At 46.3% G+C, this 16,783-nt stretch overlaps 1 protein-coding gene across 1 annotated transcript in view; it reads left to right on the top strand.

The window, feature by feature from the left end:
• GABRR2 (gamma-aminobutyric acid type A receptor subunit rho2) overlaps positions 1 to 15,860 on the top strand; it is a 40,464-nt gene extending 24,604 nt beyond the window's left edge. Inside the window, exons 3-9 of the mRNA XM_063097196.1 lie at positions 4,168 to 4,235; positions 7,025 to 7,248; positions 8,072 to 8,154; positions 8,348 to 8,488; positions 9,357 to 9,509; positions 10,673 to 10,869; positions 15,517 to 15,860. Coding sequence (XP_062953266.1) covers positions 4,168 to 4,235; positions 7,025 to 7,248; positions 8,072 to 8,154; positions 8,348 to 8,488; positions 9,357 to 9,509; positions 10,673 to 10,869; positions 15,517 to 15,828 — 1,178 coding nt within the window. The 3' untranslated portion in view covers positions 15,829 to 15,860. The remainder of the gene's footprint in view (positions 1 to 4,167; positions 4,236 to 7,024; positions 7,249 to 8,071; positions 8,155 to 8,347; positions 8,489 to 9,356; positions 9,510 to 10,672; positions 10,870 to 15,516) is intronic.
• The last annotated feature ends 923 nt before the right edge of the window (positions 15,861 to 16,783 follow it).

The raw sequence follows: 16,783 nt of genomic DNA, 5'->3' as shown, positions 1-16,783 counted from the left end.
ATGGTCAATTTTTGTAAATGCCCAATGTGTACTTGAAATGAATGTATTTTAAGCAGTTTTTGCATTCACTATATATGTCCATTACATCAAGTTTGTTAATTGTTTTAATCTTATATGTCCTTATTGGGGTTTTTGTTTTTGTTTTTGTTTTTTTTTTGGTCGGCTTGTTTTATCAAGTTCTGAGAGAGATGTATTAAAATCTCCCACTATGATTGTAGACTTGTTTCTATTTTAATTCTGTCCATTTTTGCTTTCTACATTTTAAGGCCTTAGCATTAAATGCACATAAATTTAGAATTTTTATATTTTTTGGTGAATTGAATCATTTGTTACTATGAAACGACCATCTTGTCTCTACTTTATCACTCTTTAGGTCTACTTGATGTAATATAACTACACTCATTTTATTTTGGTCAGTATTTGCATGTTACATGTTTACCATCCTTTTCCATTCTTACATACTTTTCTGTATCTTATATTTTTAATGTGTCTCTTTGAACAGTATAATGTTGAGTTTTGTATCTTGACCCAATCTGACAAACTTTTTGCACTTCTGAATTACCAAGTGTGACAATATTTGTTTGTTAACTGGAGCATTGAGTCCAATTTATATAATAAGTTGTATATTTATTCAATTATTTATATATTGGTTTTAAATCTATTATTCTGTTGTATTCTTTCTACCATTCAACCAATTCTATGTTCTTTCTTTTTCTCCCTGCTTTCTTTTAGCTTGGTTATTTTTGTTTATTCCTATTTTGGCTTTCCTGTTTTAGTTTGGAAAGTACATATTCTTACTGTTTCTTGGTGATTACCTAGAAAACAACACGAATCCTTGGCTTATCATACTAGTGTGTTAATTAGCTGCTTTTACTGTTCTGGACAATGCAAAACCCTCAAACAGTTCCACTTTATTTATAACCCTCCCCACTTAAATGTTATTTTTGTTGTGTATTTTAGCTTAGGTTTTTCAACCCCACAATACATTATTACTATTTTTGTTGAATTGATATTCACTTAGAATTATGCACATATTTACCGTCTTTGCTGTTCTTTCTTTGTTCTTGGGTCTCTAGCTTTCCCTCTGGGATCACATTTGTACTGCTTGAAAGATACATCTGTTTGGGGCAGGACACCTGTTCGCAAGTTCTTTCAGTTTAGTTTGTCTAAAAATTCTATTTCAGGGCCGGCCCCGTGGCGCACTCGGGAGAGTGCAGCGCTTGGGAGCACAGCGGCGCTCCCGCCGCGGGTTCGGATCCTATATAGAAATGGCCGGTGCGCTCACTGGCTGAGTGCCGGTCACGAAAAAGACAGAAAAAAAAAAAAAAAAAAAAAAAAAAAAATTCTATTTCAAATGGATTCTTGAAGAGTCAGTGGGAAAAAAATGACATATATCTTTATTTCAAAAATTGACAACTCCCTACCGTGTGCCTTCCAGTACCCTGCAAGGAAAAGTGGTGGCAGAAAGGCTGGGAAGCAGTGGGAGCCCTCGGCCGAGCACGTATTTCCCTTATGCTGCCTTGAGTGTGCCGCCTCACCGGCTGTGCTGCCTGAAATCCCACCCCGGGCTTCTGCTCAGCTCACCGGACCCTTCCTTTAAAGCAGAAAACCCCACAGCAGCATTAAGGGGCCAAGCTGTGACCACTTAGTTTAACGAGACCATTTTCCTTCTAACACCTGATAGGATTCAGCCCCACTCAAAACATACAGTTGTTCGTGGAAAGAGGAGAAAGACTAGTAATGTGGAAGAATTTATCCCAAATTCAGGTTGGGAAGGGCCACCATATGAAGAACTCGGGAGAGCTGGCAGGGGGGCAGGTCACAGGCAAAGCTCAGACCAAGGAGGGCAGGACCGTAGGTCTATTCAGGCTTGAGGTGTGAGTCCCCCTGAGTGCAGCTCTGGAGCCTCCTGCACCCACAGATCGTTTACCTCCAGCAACCCAGGGCACCTGAGAACTCTGCCTGCACTCCACGTGGACATCTCCAGGAACACTGACAGTACCCTCGCAATCTTTACCAAATTTCTCCTTAAAAGGGCTGCTGGAATAGCCAAACCCTAAGAACAGAGAGACACAGTAACAGACACCAAGCAGGCTGATATATTTTATCTGGAAAATGTCCTGAGCCAAAACCAGCACCTGGTCAAACACTGTGCACATTATCTGAAAACCAGGCCACTGGAAAGTGGGTCCAAAGAGGCAGTCACTATATTGTTTTATCCCTTTAACTCTTGGAACCACTGTATGTAGCAGGTCACCTGGCACTCTAGAGAAAGGGAGTGAGGGGGTACCGGGGAGCAGAGGTTAGTAGAGTACAGCATACTTGCCACAGGAGGCAGTGCCGCCCCAGGGTTCAGAGCTCCGACTCAGCCATTTTAATATCTCAGACTAATGAAGGGTCCAGGGCATGAGGAAATTAACCAGCCCTGGTTTCCCTGATAGCAATGTTAGGAGCCTGACGCACTGTGCAGGGGTCTTGGTAGCTGGAGAGGGCCCCAGCCAGGCTGCCCGCAGACCCTCCTTTGTGCTACAAGCCCCTCGGGAGAGAAAGCAAGCTAGCAAGTCCTGAGGAGGGGCCGTGCCACACTGCCCGTGCCACTTCCAGCACCTTCACAGCACTCCTGCTGCCTGGAACAAGGAGAATATGGCTGTGGGAGCAGGGGGTTTTCATGGGCCCTGACTTAAGCCATCATTTGAGGAACACAGGAAAATAGAAAGATCAACTTACACCCTGATTCATCTGAGAAAAAATATAAAGCATTGTACTTACTTGTTTTTATGTTTAAGAGTGTAAAATATTCACTCAATTCCACCAGTAATAAATAAAATCCTTCCATTCTATCAGGCTCAGCCAAAAACAAATCTTTAAGGTTGGGATTTCGAGTGTTAGCAAGCCTGCAGGGGAAATCTGGGGGGAGTCAGCAAGCCCATCCAATGCCCTAGGCTGCCTCCAGGAGGATTCCCACCCGCATTTTTGCTGGAACTGAGGATGGAGCCTTCTAGTTCCGACTTATTAACGTCAGGATCTCTGACCTTCTTCCCTGCCCACAGCCAGTCTCAGTCCCTTCCAGTTCTTCTCATTCCCTAAGACCCGTCTCACCCTGCCCCCTAAGGCTCTCCCACTCAGGCCACAGTGGGCCAGAATGTCCTGGTCCTGCCTTCCCTGATCAGGGCTCAGAAGATCCGTGTGTGGCTGGGTCACCTCTGGACAATGCCTTGTCCCCAGAAGGCCTAGTCCAGCTGCCACCTGACTCTTTCCAGAAATAGTTTTTGGCTGTCAGTGTAATGGCATTTGTTAATATGATTGATAGACATAGATTTTTAGATTTTCTCTTTCTTTTTTTTAATTCTAAAATCTAAAAACATTTTACTGAAGCATAACATACAGAAAAGTGCACAAATTATAAGTGTACAGCTCACTAAATTATCAGAGTGAACTTAGCAATGTAACCATCACCCAGTTCAGGAAAAAGGACAGGACCACACAGATAAACTCACAGATAAACCCAGTTTTAGAAATCTTGCCAGGGGCCAGATGGAATTGAATGCTAGTTTCTGTGCTATGCATTCTCATACTTCTCACCTGACATATCCTGGAGGGATTTCAAAATCTCTTATAGTACTATCTCTCACGGTCATCTAACTTTGCACAGAGATCTTGTCTCACACTAGGTTGAAGGCTTCTAGAGGCTGGGGCCCTAGCTATATGTTGGGTACTCTGTAGGTAGAGTTTGAATGACTGAATGAATCCAGACCTGGGCACATAGGTGCCCCAACCCCAAATCAGATGCTCTTAGGTCTCAGTCTGTCCTTTTTAGATGTCACAGGAGGACAAATGACCAGGGTCTCCACTCAGAGCAACAGTATTACCTCCACCCCACAGAGACAGCCCTTGGATGTAGAAAGGAGTGATCCCGCCCATTGATTCATACAAGCATGGACCAAACGTATGCCTTGGCCCAGGAATGGCACATAGGGCAGGTGAAGATCACAGAGAAAGATCAGGCACCCAACAGATCAGGAACTAGCCAGAAATCCTCACAGAACTCTGAACCACTGCTTTACCCCAGCTATAGTCCCAGCTCCCCCAGGGAAGGGGAGGAGGCTGTCTCCCAGCCCAGGGGTGGGGAGGAAGGTGCCTTAACCAGCTGTCTCTGCTCTTCTGCAGGCCCTGCCATACCCGTGGGCGTGGACGTGCAGGTGGAGAGTCTGGACAGCATCTCCGAAGTGGACATGGTATGCAGTGCCCTGGGCAGGGCAGCCTCAGAGAGGGACCCTGCAGCTGAGATGCTGAGAGCGCCTAGGGTGCGGTGGGCCTCGCTGGCGCAGGCTGTGCCTGCGTGGGCAGGGCAGGAGCCAGAGGTGACCAAATGGGCACTTGGAAGTTGACCCTGGTGTGGTAAAATGTAGAGCAGAGTTCTCAAGCTTTGTGGGCAAAAATTACTTGGAGAGTTGGTTATATGCTGATTCTGGGGCCTACCCCACTCTGCCTCATTCAGAAGCTTTGGGAGTGTATTAGTCCATTTTTTGTTGCTATAACAGAAATTTATAAAAAACAGAGGTTTATTTGGCTTACAATTCTGGGACAGCTGCATCTGACACAGTCCCCAGGCTGCTCTACTCATGGTGGAAAGCAGCAGGCAGCCAACAGGTACAAGCACATCACATGGTGAGAGGAAGCAAGAGAGAGAGGGGAGGTGCCAGGGTCTTTTAAACAATCAGCTCTCGTGGGAACTAATAGAGCGAGAACTCACTCACTACCCCTGCTCCCCCAGGAAGAGCATTAATCCACTCATGAAGGATCTGTCCCCATGTCTCAATTTCCAACACTGCCACATTGGGGATCAAATTTCCACATGAGTTTTGGTGGGAACAACACATCCAAACTCTATCAGAGAACGAGGCCCAGGACTCCACATTTTGAACACGCCCCTCAAGTGATGCAAGAGGTCAGACAAAGCACACGTGGAGCAGCACTGGAGGTGGACAGTTTCAGGTGGAAATTCTGCAGTTCTTCAATCTTCAGTTCCTGCTGTGAGCACAGCTCCCTGCTCACCCCCAGGCAGTGCCCCCTCTCCACTTCTCTCCCACCACATGCACACACCCTCCTGGCTGTCCTGTAGGGGCTTGCCATGCAGGGGGGCACCCCAACCTCTCCACCCCACCCCCCACCCCCTTTTCTGTGCCGCCCTTTCCGTCTGCAAACTTCCTCTTTCTTCTGCCTCAGGGACCATGTGCGTGCTTGCCTCCCCGCAGCTGACTCCTTATTCTTTAGGTCACGGCTTGACCACCTGGTCCAGAGAGTTTGTTTTTCCTTCATAGCCTGCATCATCATTTATAATTGCACTATATATTTATTTTGAAGTTTTCTTGTATGTGGGTTGTCTCCCACACTTGACTCTAAGCTCCACAAGTGCAGGAACTTGTCTTTTTTTTCGCCCCTGAGCACTACAAGCCTTGCCCAATATGGGCCCACTGGGGGCCCTAAGAACCTGTGTGAAATGAATGAAAGTGGAGGAGGCGCCCTCTCCCACTACAATGCTGGCAAGTGTCCCTGAAGGGTGGGGACCTCCCCGGCTCCTAATTGACCCAGCACAGCAAAGCTGCTATGACACTGGTGCTGTGCACCCCCACAGCCCCAGTGCCTGGGAGAGGATGGGGCCCAGGTGTGACATGTGCAGGCGTGACAGTCTCCAAGATGCTAGTGCACACTCTGCCAGCCCCTTTGGATATCCAACAGCCCCCCCATCTTCAGAACCAGCTAGGTCTGGGGCCTGCCTGTCTGCTCTAGGCCTGAGTCAGCCCAAATGTCTACCCTGGATGTAAAGTCCCTCCTGCTGCTTCCAAGAGTGACTGAGTATCCCAGGAAGAGGTGCCCAGAGTGAGTTGCTTCTCTTTGAGCAACCAACATCCATGGAGAAACAGGCAGACTCCAGCAGAGAAGGTGGTGGGTGGTACCATCCAAGCTGGTCATGCACAGCTGGTGCTTGTGAATCTGCAATGTGGCACTCACCCTGGGCGACATCCCTTACAGCATGCTCCCAGGTGTGTCACCTGGAAGGGAAAGAGCCAGAGGGGCATTTGGCTGGTCTCTTCCTACTTACCTATTGGCTGTTCTCCTGTGTGTGGAAGGGGAGTTACTGGCAAGTGCCAATGTGTGGCAGCCAGGACCAGTCTAGGGACAGACTCTCATATAGGCATGATCTCAGTGTCTGCTCTTTCCTCCCTTCCTGGGGCTCCCTTTGGGACCACCACTACCATGCCCTCTTCCCATTCTTCTTCCACCTGCTCCCAGAAGAGGATCTTTATGCAACTATCTCCCATTTGCACCTCTGGCATAAGGGCCAAACACTTGGTTTAAGGCATCAACTATGCAGACAATGAGACACTTTTTAACAGGATAAGCTTTCAGGCTGAAATTATAGTAGGTATGCAGCTGTCTGTCCCCTCATCCATTTATTTCCTCATCTTTCCATCCAGCAAATATTTATTGAACACCTACTATGTGCCTTCCATGCATGAAATTCGGTGGTGAATAGGGATTCAATGGTGCCAGAACTCAATTCTGCCTTCAAGGATCTTACAAGTCTAATGGTGGAAACCTTCCTAAGAGGAACACTTGACAGTCCAGGTTTCTGGAAGTAGCCACTAAGCTGAAGTCAGATGGTTAGCCAGGAAGGTAAGGCACCATATGTGCAATGGACTAGGCAAGAGAGAGCAGGCCTTTGGGCAAACACCACCGTGCTGACCACCAGGCCAGGCTGTCGGCATCACAGCTGCAGTTTTCATCTGCAAGGCCTGAAGTTCCTCCTGGGCTCCAACTTCATGACGCATGTATGAGCCGTTCTCTTTCTAATTGCGGCTGTGCCATTGCGTTGGCTGTTTTGCCGCAGGACTGCAGAACTGTCACCCTTGACTCTGGAGGCTGAGCATAAGGTGTCTGTGGTAGTGGTGGATGATGGGTCTACTGTAAAGAAGGAAACTTTCTAAGCCATTTCTGTCTGGTCTCGCCCTGGCTCGCGCAGGACTTCACCATGACCCTGTACCTGAGGCACTACTGGAAGGATGAGAGGCTGGCCTTCTCCAGCACCAGCAACAAGAGCATGACCTTCGACGGCCGGCTGGTGAAGAAGATCTGGGTCCCCGACGTCTTCTTCGTTCACTCCAAAAGGTCATTCATCCATGACACCACCACCGACAACATCATGCTGAGGGTGTTCCCAGATGGTCACGTGCTGTACAGCATGAGGTAACTGTCCGTGGGGCCATTGTTCCTTTGTCCAATGCCACTACAATATGTGTGGTCCGTCCTTTTGGCCCTGAAGAGTTTGTCCCTGTGGTCGGGGCCGTGGGCTATGTGGGCTGGTGCAAGTCTTCTGATGCCAGTCAGAACTGTCTGAAGAGGAAATAGCCACCCCAGGAGGTCGGGACTTCCTGTCACTGGGGGTCTTAAGCTTGGGTTAGAAGACTACTTGGGTCTGAATGAATTGATGAGGGCCATGACCTTCTAGGTACCTTCCATCCCTTAGAGCCTATAATTGTAGCTGATCGGTAATAAAGATTAAAAAAAATAATAACAGCTACTGGTTATTGAGTGCTGCTGCAGATTGGTTTGTGGGCTAACTTGAGTGATTTAAGCAGCCTTATTCCACATCTTCCTGGCTTGCTTGCACAGTTTACCAGAATTAAATGCTAATACCAAATACTTCCTGGCCTTGGGTGGGGTGTGGGGAGGGAGGCCTAACCTCCCAGGCATCTCTGGGGGAGGCGGGCCTGCTGGCTGAGAGAGATGCCCAGAGAAGGGTGCAGATGTGGACCATTGGCAGCCAACCCCTCTAGTAGCTGGGAGAAGGGTACAGCAGCCCACTGGAAGGGATCTCGCAGAGCACTAATGACATTTGCTACAGAGAGAAGTTAAGGTTCTAGAACTTAGAGGCCTGTATTTCCAAACTTCTGAAGTGGACGCGAGGAGGCAGCTGCTGTTGGTCGTGAGCTGTGTCCTCCTTCCTCTGGGCAGGTGCATGGACCAGTCACTCACTGCACAGGCCCACATGTGTGTTTGCATTGTCTAGGATTACGGTCACGGCCATGTGCAACATGGACTTCAGCCACTTTCCCCTGGACTCCCAGACCTGTTCTCTGGAGCTGGAGAGCTGTAAGTACCAGCATTCCTAATTCCTTCACCTATTGCCTCTCTGATCTTTGTGCTATTTTGGTAGCCATGCCACTGAGTACTGCCTGCCAGGGCTAAGACCTGTTTACTCCTCGATGAGCATAGGATTTCTCTGTTGCTTCCCCCTGCGTCAGAAGCAAAGGAGTCAAATTACCTTATTTTTCTCTCCCCAAAGATGCATATACAGATGAAGATCTGATGCTGTATTGGAAGAATGGGGACGAATCCCTGAAAACAGATGAGAAGATCTCCTTGTCCCAGTTTCTGATTCAAAAATTTCACACAACCTCCAGACTGGCCTTCTACAGCAGCACCGGTAGCTACCTTTTGCCACAGTGTGATTCAGATGTGGCTGAGATGGGAGAGGGGTGGGCGCACACGGCTTCAGTCCGCTCTGCACACTCACGCTGTCCTTGGTGGTTGGGTGATGGTCTTGTGGATCATTTGAAACCTTACAGTTTCAATCCTTTTTTTACAACCATTAATCAGTGATTCTCCAATTGCCATAAGGAGATCGATTCATACCCTTACTTTTTTCCTGAGAGATGACCAAATGGTAAATGACTCCCACAAGGTGGTAGAGTGTCAGGAGAAGAATTATTGTCAGACTTCGGAATTGTGTGAACAGCCTGTTAATTCTTGTGATATATGTGGATATTGAGTGAATGACCAGTCTCACAATAAAGGGGACAGTGACAACAGCCCAGCTACTCTGGCTCCTGCCTCAGTGGAAGTGGTCTCAACAAAATATCACTACAACTTCTGCTTCTGAGCAGTGAGTCACTCAGGAAATATGGTTATGGTTTGCAAATAGCAAATACCAAACAAACAAACCTATACTCTGTTTAGTTCTACCTTTCCCCAAAATGCTATGAAGAGAAGTTAGATAATACCCAATAAGACAGTAAATGTACATATTTCAAAAAGTTCAGAAAAATTGAATTAAAAGATAATATAAATCCTTCCATGAACTTTTTGAAGACCCCTTATACTAGATACTGGCAAGATATTTATTTGTAGGAGAGAGGGCTTAGGTTTTGGAAAAGAAAGGTATTATATTAAGCAAATTAATTATTAATTTTAACTTTCTGCTGCTGCTGAGAGCACTGTCAGGGCAGAAAGGGCTCCCAGAGAGGGGTCATGTTTTCAGATGGAACCTGCTGGCTTCTCCCTGTGTCCCCCAGGCTGGTACAACCGTCTGCACATTAACTTCACGTTACGTCGCCACATCTTCTTCTTCTTGCTCCAAACCTATTTTCCCGCCACGCTGCTGGTCATGCTGTCCTGGGTGTCCTTCTGGATCGACCGCAGAGCTGTGCCCGCCAGAGTTTCACTGGGTAAAAGCATCTGATAAGGTGGGATAGGGCGGTTATTTTTCTTCAGCTGATCACTAGTAAAGAAAAAGTAAAACCATTATTCAGAGTGCTTAACCAGTGGCTGTTGGAGCAACTTTTCCTCCTGCTCCTTGCCTTCACTATTTGGCTGCTGGCCTCAGTTTCCTCTGCTACATTATGAAAACCACCAGGAGCAAAAAACGGCATCAACTTTGACTGAATCACTTCAGAAAGATATAGCCTATATGGGTATAGACCTCCACAATGGGTAGTATTGGAGCCCAGTTATTATATAAATTATTCTGCAAATGCCAAAATCTTACTCTGTAGATAGAAAAATTTCATTTGCTGGCCTTGTTTAGACAGACTGAGGGTTTGGAGGCAAGGCCCAAAATACCTGATTTCTAAGAAGGGCAGGGCTGAGTTCCCTGCAACTGTGGTTTGGGCACTTCACAGACCCTGAATTGCAGAGTGAAAGCTTACAACTCATTATTGTAAATTTGGACAAAATCAGGCTGGGCCCTGAAAAATGTGAGGGTTTAACCGGCAAGGCAGAAACTAGCACAATAGGCTCCAGGAATTTCCACAGTCCTCATGGACTTAATAAATGTGGCTTAGGGATGAACAGTTAGCTCACTTGGGAGAGCATGGTGCTGGTAACACCAAAGTCACAGGTTTGAATCCCCATACTCACCTGCCACCAAAAAAATGTGCCTTAGATGAGGGACAACAGGTTCATTCCTTGAGGTTTGGGAAAATTCCTTTAGTCACTGTTTTCTTTTTTTTTTTTTAACATTTGCATGTACATATTTGTGGGGTGCAGTGTGTCGTTTCAATGCATGCGTATAGTGCGCAATGACTCACCTAGGATAGACAGCATAGTTGTCACTGCTTTCACGGCACAGTCCTTTGTAAGCACTGCTGATCTTCTCAGCCACATCACAGAAACCTCGTCCCCTAAGGGGTGTGAAATGAAAAGGAGACAGGTGGCTAGCTGGCCAGGGGGGAACAGGCCTGGCTGCTTGTGGAGCAGATTACGAGGGAGAAACATGTCTGGGGAATTTGTTGCTTGATTTAAGAGACAGAGATCGTGAAATTGTGAGTTAGTGAAATGCGGAGCAGGTCTGTGCCATCGTCAGCGGCTAAACTAGGGCCTGGTATTGCAGGCATCACGACGGTGCTGACCATGTCCACCATCATCACGGGTGTAAACGCCTCCATGCCCCGCGTGTCCTACATCAAGGCCGTGGACATTTACCTCTGGGTCAGCTTTGTGTTCGTGTTCCTCTCGGTGCTGGAGTATGCAGCGGTCAACTACCTGACCACGGTGCAGGAGCGCAAGGAGCGGAAGCTGCGGGAGAAGGTGAGAGAGATTTTGTTGGTTTCCTTGGGGTGTGGGGGGATTGGGGAAGATTTGCACGTAGAAAAGGGAGATGTTTATGCAAAAGGAGGAGAATCCTATTTTAGAATAAGTGCTGCCTTCTACCACAAAGGATTCCAGAAAAGCAGAAAGTCTTTGGACAAAGACTAGGAGCAGGAAGACAGGTTCTAAGGCTCAACTCTACCACCTATGCTAGGCCTCATTTTCCTTATTTGTAAAAATGGGATAACAGACCCCTCACCCTGCCTTCCTCCCAGTGTTAATGTTAGAGTCACATGAGATAATGTATGTGAAAGTTGTTTTGAAACTGTAAGGTTCTAGACACACGTAAAATATCACTGTTATTACTGAACATGGCTAGGGAAAATGACTCCCTGCCCTATGATCAGAGAAGGAAGAGTTCTAGAACAAAATGCTCTTTTATTTATCAGTGCTCTGGCTTAGTGAAAATTCAGCGACAGGAAAAACTAAGGCCAAAAACTTTAGCTTTTAGACTCATTGGAAATACTATCCTATTTATACTGTAGTGCACTGTACTATACTATGGGATAGAATGCAAATGGAAATTTTACAAAGCAGTGTTTGTGGGCCTGTGGCACAGGGAGAAAAAGTATCTCATTTATATTCAGACTCTGATTAATCACAGTAAGAAAGAAAACGCTGCTTTGGTACCAAATCATTGCTAATCACTGCATTAATCAAAACTGGTGTTTACCCAAAAGACTTAGAAATCAGGGGTCATAAAACCCCATATTTATGCACATCTGGGTGGATGTTAGCCCCTTAGCATAAGGAAGATTTAAATTTTAGGAAAAGAAGATATGTTGCCTTTTTCAAAATAGTCTTTCAAAGCCCACATTATACTGTCAAATATTTCTACATTGTTTCCAAATACACAAGATTGTTTAAGAACATATTTTAAAAACTCTGTTCAACCCTTTTTTACTTCCACATTTGAGTACTTGTTCAAATTTTTAATAATTTGTACATTGTTCATTATCAAATGCCTTGGGATTATATTTAAACACTTTTGCTTTATAATCCATTAGACTTTCCTGTATAGAGTTGTTCAAAAAACAGCAAAGCCTTCATCTGACAAGTATGGGCTCCTGAACTGTTAACTGCACATAACCTGTACTCAGGCAGCTCATTAGCCTGCTAGCATGTGATGGGTCCTGGTCTTTGCCAATAATTATTTGATACTGTTTGAAGAGCAACAAGGGTGTCATAAGCAGAAAGGTGATAGACCCTTCAGTCTATCTTTCCACCTGTGCGACAAGACACCCAGGAGGTGTTTTCAAACGTGTGATTTAAAGGCTGAGAAGCATGGTTGCTGGAGGGCAGATGCAGTAGGAAAACACAAAATCTCTGTCCTGCTGCCCCACAGAGAAACTGCTATTTATGATCATTAAAATGACCCACAGTGGAGCTGAGGTTCCCATGGGGAGCCAAGGAACACCTGCTCAGAATCACCTCCTGAGCCTGTTAAAAGTAAAGATTCCGGGGCCACACCTCAGACCTACTGATTGAACATCTGTGGGGATGGCACCATGGAATCAGCCTTTTCATCAAGCTCCCCGGTGCTTCTGATGCTCACTGAAGTTTGGCTTCTGCTAATTAAAGGGCAAACCTGACAGACCTGACAAGACACCTGCTTCAAATGGTGAACAAGAGCTGCTTTGGGGCATGTGGGAGGTGCAGGGTCTGCCTCCCCCAGCTGCTCCAGTACTTTAGCTGATTATCCAAACCTTGTGACACATGCCAGCAGCCATGTACTCTTTCTTAGAAACAAACTGATGTGGACAACAGGGATCTATCGTAATTTTTGGCATTTCCTGATTCTATCTCAAAATCTTAGCTGAAAAGTCTGTTTTCGTTTTAGCAGAAAGAACTTCAGTTTAGAGGAAGGAAATGAAGTAAAGACCTGTGTCTTTAAATGAACGAATGAACAAATGACTTCCAATGACAATATCTCACAATTCTATCAAAGTCTGAGTGTGAGTGCACCTAAATGCAAAGGGCTGCGGAGATGATCTCTTACTGACTTCTTATTCCTAATATCTAGGAGTCTATGTTAATTATTCAGGAATGTATTAATGTGTTACTTAATTACTGATGTTGGAGGTAAGGTCTCAGGGGGGCTGACAGTCAGCCTCAGCCCACCCAGTCCTCTTACCAGGTTCTTGACTCTGTTGCAGAAAAGAATTCAAGAACAGAGTCACAGTAGAAAATGAGAAGAAGTTCAATATAATAGATAAGAAATACAGGTTCCACAGAGAACGCAGCCTAGCTCCAGAGACTGAGCAGGGCCCACACCAAATTTAACAGAAAAGCAAGAAATACATACTTAAAGTTTAGTACAGAGTGCAGGCTGGCTCAAGAGAGTGAGCAGCTGCTGACTGAAAGTAACTTTGATAGGAAAAGAAATACATACCCCACAGGCAGAGTGTGGGCTGGCTTCAAGAGAGTCAGCAACAGCCCTGCCTTCTGCTGGGATTCGGCTTTTACAGTTTTGCTACCTAATGAATATTCAGTGTTTGTGTGAATATTCAATTGTAGTTTCACTACCTAATGAATATTCAATTAAGGGGGTTGTTCCCAGTTCTGTAACAGTCTTAAACATGCTCAGCTGGTCCCTTCTTGGAGCATGTTCATTGGTCACATGCACCAGGCATATTCAAGGATGTTCTGTGCTCTCTACTGAGCATGCCCAGCCACTGGATTTGCATAAGCCAGCCCCTTGTGGTCTCATTTTCCCTGTGTTGATGCTGAAAATAGGTCTAACTGGCAACAGTAGCTTTCCTGTAGGGCTGGACACAGAGGAAGGGCCTGAGACCTTAAGGATTGGCTTGAAACACAGAGGTGTGTCCTGAAACCCAAGCCCAGGGAAACTGAGCACCTCCTATATCATTACTATGGGACAAGACATAGAAATAAGAAGGAAACAATCATGCCGGATTTAAAAAATAGCCTCCCAAACAAACTATTTCTTCAAGTATAAGAATAATTCAAGTAATTCTAATTTTGTCTAAAATGATTCATGTATTTTGCATTCTAAAGCTTCATGGTATTCAGCTGGGTGTTTCAAGAGCCATAACAATAGGAGGCAGGCTGTGAAACGTCATTATTTCGCTTTCCCAAATGGAAGAAAACAGAGGCACTGAAGAGCTGACAGGCAGGTCAGAAACATGCTAAAATCAACAGGTTAAGAACAATAAACCTGTAAAGCTAAGTGACTACACCAGTTGTCAGGTTGAGGCAACAGCTACACTAATTGTATGGCTAGGCAAATCATAACTAAAGCCAAAACATTTTATAGTTATACTAAATTTCTATTTGTATTGTCAGGGCTAGGGCTCAAACCCTTCAAACCCATTGTACAGACTGGATCACAGACCCCTCACATGCCAGCCTGGGTCACCAGATCCCTCACATGGCAGGATGGGTCACCAGACCCCTCACATGCAGGCCCACACTAGATAATTGGGAAAGATCCAAGCGAACCATTGGCAGATGATATGAGCTCAGTTCTCAGTGGTGGCAGCAGTGGTGGTAGCATTCTCAGGGCATCCTGGGGGCACTGGCAGCAGCGGCAGCAGCCCCTGCCACTGCTTCCAGCAGCGGTAGTGGCCTCCCCTTGGGCATCCCAGGGGCAGAGGGCACCATGGATCAGAGTCATTCGTCCTTTATACTCAAGTCTAATAACCCAGGGCACCTGGGCACATATGCACAGTTACATTAGACAAGCAAGGAACACCTGGGCACATGTGCATATTAACATCAAATGCTTGGCAAGATTCTGAACATCTGAGGGACCCTGACCATTTTCCTATATTTTCCCAACAAAACCCAAGACCAGTTACAGCAGGCCTCGTGAGTCCGGCTGTCACCAACCAGTCCAGGCACCTGCTGGAAGCCCCCTCTCTGCTGACTCAAACTGTGGGGAGAAGTCAAGGGACATCATTTCCTTCCATCCAACTTAGAATTTCATATAAACATTATTATACTTGCACAAATAATGGAAAGAACAGGGTAATGGACATCCATATACATTGTACCTAGACAACATTGCTAACATTTTGCCATTTTTGAGTGAGCTCTTTCTCCATAGACACATATTTTTGTTGGTGCAGTTGACATTTAAAAATACATGGCAGGCACCATGACCCTTAAATGTAACTCTTTAGAATAAGGACACTTCTACCTAATCATCCTCTGACTCATGCACAAAGAGGTAGAGTCTTCAGCTGGAATCAGAAAGTGTGGTTCCTGGCTCTGATGCTAGTTGTGTGATCTCAGGAGAATTGTATAGCTCTCTGGGTCTTAGTTTTTGCCTCTACAATTGAAAGCATTTAGACTAGATCAGTGGTTCTCAACTCTGGCTGCAGTAGAATCACCTGGGACTTTTAAATTAATTAGTCTAGAGTGGAGCCTGGATGTGGCCATGTTAAAGAGCTCCCTAGGTGATTGCAGTCAGGGTAGAGACTCTGACAAAGTGCTCTCTGGAGATCCTTCTAGTTTTGTCCTTCTGTGCTTGTGAGTAGCAATGGGGCTTTGCTGTCGGACCAGGCCACCTGCTCTGCCCATGTCACAAGGCCTAACCATGCCCTTTGTGCTTGCTGCCCGTAGTTGACATGCATGTGTGGAATGTTTCCTTCAAGAACCATGATGCTGGATGGAAGCTACAGTGAGTCTGAGGCCAACAGCCTGGCTGGGTACCCAAGAAGCCATATCCTGACAGAAGAAGAGAGGCAGGACAAAATACTGGTTCACCTGGCCCTGAGCAATGAACCCACCTCCTCCACGAAGAAGGGGCTTCTTAGGGGCCAGATGGGTCTTCGCATCTTCCAGAACACCCATGCCATCGACAAGTACTCCAGGTTGATATTCCCTGCCTCCTACATATTTTTCAACTTAATTTATTGGTCAGTGTTTTCCTAGGGGTTCCAAGGCTGTGCCTAGGGACAGGCATAGATATCTGTGAGGCTTGGCACACTGTGGACATGTGGGCTCCTCTCACCAACCGAGCAGGGGCTCCTGGACCACCACGAGCAACAATCCCTTCTCAGAGGGGCCCAGGAGCCCTCCAGCTGCCCTTCCCCCGGACCTCATGGGTTTGCTCCTTGTTCATGCTGTGTTCTGGGTCACACTTCATACGCCCCTGGGACTGTCTTGTCTGTTCTTGTGAATAAGCTAGTTCACAAGGATTCCCCTCCTATGAAAAAAAAGACTCAACGGCCTCCCTGATGTTCTGAGACCCTCATGAAGCCTAGGATTCAGTTGTGGAGGAAAAGGGGAAAATGAAGGGCAAGCTTAGGGACATTCTGGATAGGAGACAGGAAATTACAATTCAAAATAGGAATAAAAAAATCTGTGAGCCCATACAGCTGGATTAAGTGCCTACCTAGGAAGGAAAAAAGATTAGATCCGAGACAGGACATGATTTGGCCTGTGTGAGTCTGGCAACCCACATCATTTTGCAATATTAGGGGAGATTATTCATTCATCTATCCATTCAACCATTCATTAAATATTGAGGTCCCACCCTGTGGAAACAGTCTCTTTCCTTGGAAAACTAAGGTGTGCTCATTCTGCACGTGGCATAACCTCCTTCTGCCCTGCTCTGGCCCTCAACCCGGCTTACCCCACAGACCCATTCTTTTTGCTAGTGCTTTTATCCCCAGGCCCGTCTAGAAAAGCATTTCCAGTCTCCTAGGAGGCCCTCATGAAGCCGGCTCAAAAGCTCCTCTCCTGGGATCTCCATGCAGGGCAAGCCTCGGGCTGGGGACAAGGACAGGACTTGAGAATTAGTGAGAGCAGAACTTTGTCTTGGGGAGGAAGGGGGCATGGGTCTGCTGTGTAAATTCGTTTCAGATGCCACCTTACCACTGTTTCT

The sequence above is a fragment of the Cynocephalus volans genome, chromosome 5, assembly GCF_027409185.1.
Source record: "Cynocephalus volans isolate mCynVol1 chromosome 5, mCynVol1.pri, whole genome shotgun sequence".
NCBI classification, from domain to species: Eukaryota; Metazoa; Chordata; class Mammalia; order Dermoptera; family Cynocephalidae; genus Cynocephalus; species Cynocephalus volans.
Note: the sequence above shows the minus strand (reverse complement) of the source record. Positions and strands in the feature narration are given on the sequence as shown.